Source organism: Cucumis melo, chromosome 7 (assembly GCF_025177605.1).
Source record: "Cucumis melo cultivar AY chromosome 7, USDA_Cmelo_AY_1.0, whole genome shotgun sequence".
Classification (NCBI taxonomy): Eukaryota; Viridiplantae; Streptophyta; class Magnoliopsida; order Cucurbitales; family Cucurbitaceae; genus Cucumis; species Cucumis melo.
Window position 1 is genome coordinate 14,775,999 of NC_066863.1, and position 10,744 is coordinate 14,786,742.

General features: G+C 35.0%; 1 protein-coding gene across 1 annotated transcript; it reads right to left on the reverse strand.

Moving 5' to 3' along the window:
- Window positions 1–1,667: 1,667 nt before the first annotated feature.
- On the reverse strand, window positions 1,668–5,946 carry LOC103495744 (UNC93-like protein 1). The gene is made up of 3 exons (XM_008457391.2): window positions 5,699–5,946; window positions 2,118–3,602; window positions 1,668–2,034 (listed from the first exon to the last, which is right to left on the reverse strand). The coding sequence occupies exons 2-3, from the start codon at window positions 3,275–3,277 to the stop codon at window positions 1,818–1,820; spliced, it is 1,377 nt and encodes a 458-aa protein (XP_008455613.1). The 5' UTR covers window positions 3,278–3,602; window positions 5,699–5,946; the 3' UTR covers window positions 1,668–1,817.
- Between the last annotated feature and the right edge of the window lie 4,798 nt (window positions 5,947–10,744).

The following is a 10,744-nucleotide window of genomic DNA, read 5'->3' on the forward strand; positions in this document are numbered from 1 at the left end:
GCCTAACTTAAAAAAACAAACTTTGTGAGTCAACAATAAAAATTTTAAAATGAATAACAGACAAGTGTTAAAAGAGTAGACTTTTGGCCCACTGGAATAAAGCAAAAAACTAAAATAATATGGATATAAAATAAATAATATGATATGATATGAAATTTGATTAAGATAAACGCTTATCCTCACTCTAAAATGATTAAGATAAAACCCATAAATAGAACACCATGGTCACATATGAACTAACTTAACTTCTAACTTCTTTTCTTACCTAAAACGATTAAGATAAAACCCTAGATCTAATCTCCTATAAATAAAACATCATGGATCCATATAAGCTAACTTAAGTTTAACTTCGAACTTTCTTTCTATTTATTGATGCTCATTTAGAGGAAAGTTTTTCTTTTTTTCTTTTTTTTCTCTAACTCAAAAGCGTATAAAAACTTTTGAATGGCTTTTTAGAGATTGAATATTAAATCCAAGACCAAAATTTACCAGCGAAGATATTATTTATGACTTGATTAATACCATTAGTTTGTAATTTTCTCTTGAAAGAAAAACCATATTGACTTTCTAGATTCTTTTTGCAAGAGTTTTAAAGAATGTACTAGATGCTGTCATATCGTATGGGAATTAAATTCTCTAAAAAACATGTGAGCTTTAAATATGTCTCAACTTTTTTAACCATCTTGAGTGGGGAAAGATCTTCTAGCGACTATTGGGGTTATTTGAGATCAAATTGTATCTTTAAGTAGGAGCTAGAAAATGTTGTTATCATCACATAGTCAATCTAGAATATTTTAAAAATGAGATATGGTTTAATAAGATCATTCAAATTTTGCACGTATCTTAAGTAACGGTGTACATAAGTTTGATACTTATAATCTTATATCTCTTTCTCTGTTCACGATTTGCAAGCTCTCATAAGTCTCTTCCAAAACATGAACTCCATTGAAAAGCGAATGGTGGAAGTTGAATATATACAAACGCTTCTTGGTCTGTTGAGGGAGTGAGGGACTTGGAGGCTGCACTTTACTTGAAAGAAAAAATTATTCCTTTTCTTGAGGCCAAAGTGATTTTAAAAGGTATAATCGAGTAATTTTTTTTCCTTTTTTGCACTCCTGGAGAGTAAAACAAAGCAACTCAAACAATTCCTGCTTTGACATCATAAGCTTAGACGCATTTTGTGTGACACCGGAATTTTGCCGACAAGCGGATAAAGAGTTGATTCTTATTCAACACATCTTGTGGCCGATGTAAAGAACCTAGCTTGAACACTTCTTTTATAAAAATAACAAATAAATAAATAAAATCTTTCTCCCATAAATTTTTGTTCTTCTTAAAATACTTAACTGAGAACCTGCTATTGTGTGCATTCTGATCAGCACACGGGAAGTTGAATTTAAAACATTAAATTCATCCTTCAGTTTTTTTTTTCAGCGTTCAGACAAAAGGAACCTGATATGACTAAAGGCTGAACTTCTTGATACATCCATATCGATGATTATTGTATGTACTACACATTGTTCCCAGGTAGATCAGGATGTCCTAATTAGAATTTAGAGCACTTTCTGGACTTCGGAACAATACACTTTCACATATAATCGAGTTACCGAGTTCAATCCTAATAACATTTACATTTACATCATCAACTTGGAAGGCATCTAGGAGCATTTCTCAGGAAAGGTAAATAGAATTGTCTCTGCTGTACAATATTCCATTTTCGGTAACATGTTAAACATTACATCAAGAAAGGTGTGTCCGAAAAAAAACATAAACAAACGCAATTATAGAACTTAAATCTTTGTATCAATTAAAATTAGCTAATATATGGAAGAGTTAACCTCCTTACAAGTTTCGTCAATAGGCTTCTTGTCTTCCTCTACAGCCAAGAACACCAGAACCCCCAGCAAAGGATAACTCAGCGTTGTGAGTGACCAATTCACAACCAACTGAGACATGAAGGAAACATGGTGTGTGTCAATTTGCCATGCAACTGCAGCTCCTGCACTCTGCAATCCTTTATAAAATCCACTATACCTGTGTTTCATCTCCCAATCATTATATATATATAATATAATCTCTCACAACATTACACATAACATATACATCAACGATTATACCTGCTCAAAGTCTCTGAATCATCAGCCAAGGCTCCAATAACCCAATAAACCATGCTCTGAAACATAGCATCCAACAGCCCAAAACAGAAGTACAAGAAGAAAGGCCCAACAAAATCTGAACCTGAATCCTTGAAATCCAACTTGTCTAGCACGTTGTGGCGAGAGTATCTAAGCTGGTTAGCCAGGCCACCTGCCCATATTCCAGTACCCAATAGCGCCACCAAACTAATTCCAAACAAACCTCTAGTCTTCCTACTCTTAAAACTGAAATCCAATATGTATCCGATTCCAACCGAACCCACCATCTGTGCTCCCCAATAGAAAACATTGTTGAACCCTCTTGTCCTCAAATTAAACAACACCCCATTCACATTATTGAATTGGTAGGTATAGAAAAAGTTGCTAGACCAAGCAGCAGGAACAATCAACAACATCTTCCAATTAAGGAACAATTTGAGAATCTCAACAAACTCAACTGATACGCTAGAGTACATGATATTGGTGCATCGTGAACCATCATCACGAACCACACGACTGGGGGGCAAAATGGCAAGAGAAGTGAGAGCCCCAATGGACATGAAGCACATGAATCCAATGTAGGTTCCATCGTTGACGGAAGAAGCAGTGGTGCGGTGGTAGTTTAGGATAAAGGGAATAAGACCACCAACAACACCACCCATGTTGAAAATACTCCAAAAGATGGAAATGTAGGTGCCCTTTCGATTAGTGGGCGGATAGGAAGTCATGATGGCGCCTTCACCAGCCCATAGGAAGCCAGCACCCATACCAAGAATTGCGCCTGCAATGATAGCGAAGGTTTGGTCCTTGATGTGATTGTAATAGAGGAAGGAGCCAGCGTAGAGGACATAAGTGGCGCAGCCGGCGAAGAGGGTGAGACGAGGGCCAAGGATGTTGTATATGCCGCCGCCGATGATGCCGAATATTGCAAAAGTGGTGTAGAGGGCGGTGGAAGCGTTATCAGCAACTGTTGTATCCATTTGGCCTCCACCTCCCATACCACTGAGGGCATTGAACATACCAGGGCAGCAAAAGCAAACCAGTCCAATTAAGAAAACCTGGACCAGGGGAGAGTTAAATCTGAATTGGGATTTTGTTGAAACCTGAGGAGCGGAGGACTCTTCATCTCCTTGGAAACCCATCACCCCCAATGGATCAAAGAAAGATCAACAAAGTTTGGTGATCTGTATCGACTTACGACGATGGATTTGTTAAAAAAAAAAAAAAAAGAAAGCCCTGATTTTGAGGCAACTCTCCTCTGTTTGTTATTCAGTTAGATTCGAAGTCCATTGGATTCAGTTCTCACGAGCCGGTATGAGGTTGGTTTATCCATATATATTAAAGATTACACCATCGTTAGTCAAAGACCATAACAAGAATCTTGCTCTCCTGGCTTGCTCTGATTTGGATATTTCTTTTACGCCCAGCAATCATTGCCAAAACAACGTTTTGCCCATGTGATCAACCCTTCGAAGTTTGAAAATAAATGTTACAGAAGTCAAATTAAATAATTTCCCACCAAACGCCATTACTATTTTTTCGTGTATGTGATAAGGCTTCAACATTAAAATATATATCTTTTTTTAACTATTTCTATGGAGCATAACATTTTAAAAAAATTTCAAATATAGTAAAATGGGTTGATAAAATGGAAATATTCCTTTGCAATGCTTGCAATTATTCCTAAAATTGTTATATTATTAATTTAAATTAACATTGATGGAAGGGTCAGATATTTACAAACAACTTTGAAAATGGATAAAATCGAAAATACAAAAAAATAGCCCAGTCATGATACGTGATCGTATCAACAACGTCGTGTACTTTTAACGAGGAAAAAAATGTTTAAAATCTAAACGATTGTGTTGACCACGCTAAACGATCATTTTGACAATGGTATGCAATCATTTACATCATATCCACGATTATATCCTATCCACACAATCGTGTAATATTCTTTTTAAACGATGGAAAAATGACTCCAAACGATCTTGTTGTGCATATTTAACGATAGTGTTGACTTGGTAAGCTATCGTTATGGGAAAATGACATCAAATCTAAATGATTGTATCTAAAAGGTCATGTTGACCTAGGTAAGTGATCGTTTAGATTGTATCTATACGATTGTGTTGTTCTAATAGGAAAATGACTTCAAATTTAAACGATAGTGTTGACTAGTTGCGATCGTTTAGATCATACTAATGTGATATTTAAACGATTTTAATATTCTGAAAGATGAACCGGAAGAAAGAGAAGATGAAGAAATAATAAAAAGGGAGATGAATACAAATAGAGGAAAGAAAATCTGAAATAGGGGTTAAAGAAATCGGAGAAGAAAAAATGAATAAATGGCAAAGATAAGAAAAAGGGAGGAATGGTTTTCCCGCCATTTTGATTTTGTTAGATAGGGGCAAATATTTTTGTTATATTTATGAAAATTAAATGTAAACTATAATTTTTTTTTAAATCCTAAAAAATAATGATGATATTTAATGAAGCCACCTCTGAGTTAAACAAATGAAGACAATTACTATTATATTTTTTACAAATCTAGAAATCACATATACGAGAAAGAGACTATACAAGTATTTTAAATTTATATTCTACCTTTCAACACATTTCACATATGTTCACATTAATACTCAATCCCATTCAATTAATTAATTATTTTTTTTGCAACACCCAGGCTTATTGTTCGATAGAAAATGGTAATGTAGCAATGGGAAATGGCCACAAAAGAAATAAAATCTTTAAAAAAATTATTTGATAATTTTATTTTGGTGGGTGGAGAGATAGAGATGACATTGATAGATTGTACCCGAGCTTTCTCATAGCAAAAGAGAAGTTCTGGTGAAGGATTTTGGAACTCCAATTAATGAAAAAGCAAGTCTATTATGAAAATTTTCCCATCATCTTTCATACTAGAAAATTTCATAAAAATGTCCAATTCTCGTAATTCACTATTCCTTTTCTTTTAATTAATATTTACAAACAACAACTTGCAAAATGCAAACCTTCAATATAGTCTCAAAGAAAAGATTTGTAAAGAGATGCGGGTACTTTCTGTTAGGACCTTTGAAAAAGCAATAACGTACCTTGAGGCTTAATGAATAAATCATTTTTCAAATGTAATAACACGCTTTAGAAAAGCGTGAGAACCTGTGTTAAATACGTATATATTGGCCTTGAGAAATTGTTCTTTTTCAAAGGCCATTTGTGAAACTATTTCTCTAAGTTTTTCATTATTTTAAAATCCTAAAACCATTTATAAAGTTGCGTTTAACTTTCCAGCAATCTAACCGAATAACATATCCGTAAACCTAGATCAAACAAGAAAATGAAGAAAAACAAATTAAACATATGTGAAGATGAATTGAAGCCCATAAGCCTCGATTCAGAATTTGAAAAAGAGAGAGAGAGAGAGAGAGAGATAGAGAGAATACAGGTTACAGCTCATAGATTTGAATAAAAAATGAGAAATAGCCTCTGAATCGCAAGATTTGTGATCCAAAAATCAGTAAATAAAAAATTGAAAGGAAAAAGGAAAACAGAAAAATCCGTACCGTGGTGATAGAGTGTTGTTTAGCGTTGGGGAAGAAGAGTTTGAATAGAGGGTGACGAAGGTGATCATTCAAGGCTTGCTTGCTTGCTGTTGTGATGATTGGAAAAGAAGATCGAAAAGGAAATGGGAAATTCAGTTGAAGAAAGAGAATAGAAAGATAATGATTTTAAGGAAAATAAGGAATGATGTACTTATAAAACCTCTCATCTTTCACTAAACACGTGTCCCATCATCACTCTTCATTTGTCTTTTCTTTTTTCAAATTGTTTCCTTCTTTCTTTTCTTAAATACTAGTGTACCACGTGCAATGCACGTTCTTTTATTTTTTAATTTTATTTCAATAATTGTTAATTGTATTCAAGTTATATGTCTGCACGAATTTAATAGCAGTTATTTTAAAATATAACAAATTGGTAAAATATTGAGATATTTAAAAAAATCGATAGTCCGATCAACTGTAATTACCCAACTCGAATCGTAAGGGTTGGGACGGGTTAAATTTTGTGTTATGTTGGGTTGTGTTAAAAAATTGGAGAAAAAAAGTTGGGTCGGGTAGCCAGATTATGCAAGTAAGAGATCGACTTCACCTGACCCAACCCGATTATGTGTGTATATATATATATATAAACCTAAAACCCAAAAGTAAACCACATTTTGAATGAATATTGTAGATTTGAAATTTGAATGTATAATATATATATATATGTCACCTTGCACTTGAATGACAATTTGTTCTTCTTGCATATTGAAAAACAATATGAATATTTGTCTAAATCATGGAGAGATTGAAAAAAAAAAAAAAACAACCGCCTCCAACTCGACCCAATGGTTGCTCAATTACTTGCTTGTTGATTTAAGGATGGTCTATGTTTTATGCATTTATAATTTTATTCTTTCTATCGCAAACCTCCCTACGTAGAATTAAAGGTGCACGATGGGGTACACAATCGTTAGTGTAACTCTACACGATAAAGTATATGAAGTGATGAAATTTAAGCTGGTTATTATTATTAAGCTAGGACTCAGGGTTGGTATACGCGTAATTGATTCTATGCGATAAGTCATCAATCATGATCATGGTATGCGAATTACTCACTATGTATCTCTTTATTGCATGAAAGTTAAGTCCTTGTTGATTTCATGCTTTCCTATTGCTTGCCCAAGTATTTAGTGAAACAATAGGTTTATCTAGATGATCCAGAGTCGAACATAGGGAATTGATATCGAAGAATAGTTTTAGGATTTACTCGACATTCATGCGGTAGAAAAGAATTATCTATACAGTATGATGAAAGGTATGTTTAACTATAACTACTTATCTACAATAGAGGATCTATAAAAGGTGAATTAGATGGATGCGAAATGGAGACGCGAACTAATTTGTATTAAGAATGGGTGAAGGAATGTCTATGCATGATTAGGTGATTAGGCCATGAAGGTCTTGATGCGATATAGCTTTCATAACTAGTCTCTAATCAAGGTGAGCTCCTCTTGGAGTCTTTAAATACTACACTTGTCCTCCTATCGGGATACAAATGACTCAACCTAGCTAGGCAAGATATATCTAGAAGCGTTCACTTATAAAACGTATAGCACTTTGGATTTAAAGACATCAACCTCTCGATGCCTATTGCCCACACTTGTCCTTCTGTCGAAGTACAAATGATGGAAGTTAATTTGCCAAGGTGGAGTTTGTTTCCAAACTCCTCCTTGTGCGAATTAGTCATATCCTTGCTACTTGCCCTCTCGAGTAGTTCGCGATATTCACCAGCCAAGTGATGAAAATAGCTCAACTAACTCGATAAGAGTTATAAGTAAAACAACTTATTAAGAATCTCTCATGAATCCTAAACTACAGATAACACATATTGACAGATAAAAAGTAAAGATATGAATGGATTGAAGGGATATAAACATGTAATATATATTTAAAAGAATATAGGCCTTCGGCTATCGTACAATATGAACAACATATATTACAAAGAATACAAAAAATTTTACAAGTTTGGGGAAATGGGAAATGGGAAATGGGCTTCCCTCCATTCAAACTCTCCAACCTCTCACTCATAGGTTAACCGGAGAAGAAGATTACTTTTACAGACGGTGGAATGACTACTCCTTTTCGCCCTTCTTTAGGCTTTGGGTCCATTCAAACCTCCTTTCTCTTGAGGTAGAAGGAGACATTATATAGGCAACTTTTAGGAGAAAACTTCTATTCTTCTAATCATGTCAGTGTCGAAAGCCATTTATGTTAATTCACATCATCCCCAACTACTATTCTTGTCTTCTAGTGAACCGTCCTCCCATAGTGATGAAAGTCCCCACCTAATATTTATTCTCGCCAGACGAGCTCTTCTCGCGTAGCTCTTGTGCTATACCCTCTGCGAATCACTAGTCTCTTCTTTTGCTTTTATTCTTGCATTAAGACACTGAAATGCGGTAAAACAGACATGGATGCTTATGTAAAGTGTATTTCTAAATATTTATGCTTTTTCAATATAATCATTGCGTTTTGATACACTTCTTCTACATTTTGGCCTCGTTATTCTATATAAGAGGCTAGAATAACTTGTATTTCTACAAGTTATCAGTCTATGATCGTTTACACACCTCTTGTCGGCTTAATAATAAATTTGTTAATGTGTCATTGAGGCTCTACGTCTGCGACTATGCTACTCGATAAGACATGATCGTTGCATGCAATATGCTCTATATGTCTCTAGGTAAGGATCATGCAATAAAAGGTATGCATCCCTTCCCCACATAAATACTTCATCTATGTTGAATACAAGTTTTCCTAACGCTTGCCCAAGTGTAAGTGAAGCAATAGGTTTCTTGAGTAAGTCAGAGAATTTCTACGACTTAGTTATAATGCTTACTTCTTTTCAGGCGGTATAAATATCTATACAGTATAAAGTGTCACACCCTCCCGGATCACTTACTCTAGATCCGAGAGGTGGCGTGATGTCAACCAAAATCATCCACCTCTAAGACGATTCCAGCTGACCCTTGACATGAAAACATGAAACCTTTGCCAGCGAAAGTCTTTAAACTTTGAAAATACTTTAAAACTGTAGTGTAACCCATTTAAAATGCCTTTTATAAATATCAAGTAAAATGTATAAGAAATGGAGATATACACCTTTAAATAAACACAGTAATACTTTTAACAAGTCTTTCATGATTGGAAACTAAATTGGTCTGACAACAGTAAGTTCAGCATGTGGATAGTCATAATTTGTACTTGGAAAGAGGGAAAACATTTTGAAAGGATAAGTCGAAAGACTTAGTGAGCAATGATTTTATAAAACAAGTTTTCATAAACAATTTACATAAAATTGAAGGTTAAATATATTTATAAGTAAATAATCATTTCATAACATGATACTTGAAACATTGAACATTTACATAACTTTTATAAAACAATGCTCCACAGGCACAGGCAGTATTAAACCTCTTCGTCCGAAGACGAAACAGTTGACAGGAAACAACTTTCGCTGTAATCCTTATTCTTTAAGGCATAAAATTATTCCCTTCCTGATGGTCTATAAACTATAGGCTCATCAACCCTACCATATTTATGGAGTTAACCACATGTATATTATAGGTCTCACAGAATATTCAAGCTAGGAGAAAACATTTGAAATCATGGAAACATTTCCTTTGCCTTCATAAGATGTCAATTAATCATTCAACATAGCATAACTTTGAGAAATCAGTGTAATAATCATTTATCATGAAACATTTCTTTGATCAAAAACTTGGAAATAACTTGAATAGCTTGAAATCATGGTTAAGTAATAGCTTTTAAATCAATGTGCTACTTATAGCCCTTGAACTGATCCTTAGTTGTGTAATTCTTCTAACGCCTCCTTGATATGAAAATCCACATTTAACCCTTAATTAATCCTTTGATCATTAAAATATCCAAAACCTCCCTTAAAATTCCCAAAAATATCAAAACAGCCCACCACAGCCCAAAAGCAGCCCTTCGACGATCATGACATGGTGACTGAGGCTAGCCACGAGCGCATAGCCTAGGGGCCTTACCGCGTGCTAATTTCACTGAGGTGGGGCACACACCATGTGCTAATCTCATAGTGAGGGCAATACGCGCCTCATGGCCGCATGCCCAATGCACCCAACGCGTGCCTTGTGCGCATTGTGCTACGCGCATAGCCTATCTGGTAATCTCTTTTCGCAAGTCATGCGCGTAGCCTGAATGCATGCCTTACTGCTAGGATGTGCCATGACTTGGTCGCATGCACCAAAACATGTCGATATAACATCTATAAAATAAAATCATGCCCAGAACGCTTAGCCATGCTTGACACTCACCCACTGCCCGTATTTACTTTTCAATCTATAAATATGACTTGACTTTAAATATTTATATATTTTAATCCATAACTCTTTTGATGAAACTTTCTTTTATAAAGTTGCTTTAGAATGTCTTAATTTTCTTACCTTAAAAGCTCAGAACTAAAATTCAACGGACATGCTCTGCATTCTTGAAGTGCACCTTGCTTAGATTCTCTTCTAAAATGATCTTCTCGCATTTTCTTGATCAAAACACCTATCTTCTCGCCTTTTGAAAGTGGTTTTTAGAGAAATTGCACGAGTGAGTTGTGAAAAATCCTTGTCTAAAGTTGCTTATTTATAGGGGAGTCTTGCATGAAAATGTATTAACACATCCTACTTGCTTAATTCACCTTTAATTCTCCTTAATACACCTCATACTTCCAATCCAGCTCCACCTTGGCTGCAAAAATGCATGTAACATGCTTAAGAGAGCTGGATTAGCCTTAAACAAAATGCCCTTAATTAGCCACGTAGTTTACCAAAATGCCCAGCTAACCTCCATGACTTTTTCGCATAGCCTTCCCTAAACGCCTAGTCTTCCTCTTGCCTTGCTTCTTGCCCACTAACTTCCATATCTCTCTTTGCATAGCCCTGCCACCTAATATATGAGCTTGCTAACCTCGTAATGCCTTCTATCTTAGTACTTATACATGTCATGCTAACCTCTTAATCTATCATCTCACTT

What these genes read in the sequence shown, in the direction of transcription:
- LOC103495744 (XM_008457391.2), bottom strand. Translation starts at nt 3,277, where the DNA reads ATGGGTTTCCAAGGAGATGAAGAGTCCTCCGCTCCTCAGGTTTCAACA. An exon ending in GATTCAGAGACTTTGAGCAG is followed by an intron (nt 2,035 to 2,117) that starts GTATAATCGTTG and finishes GATGAAACACAG; the next exon opens with GTATAGTGGATTTTATAAAG.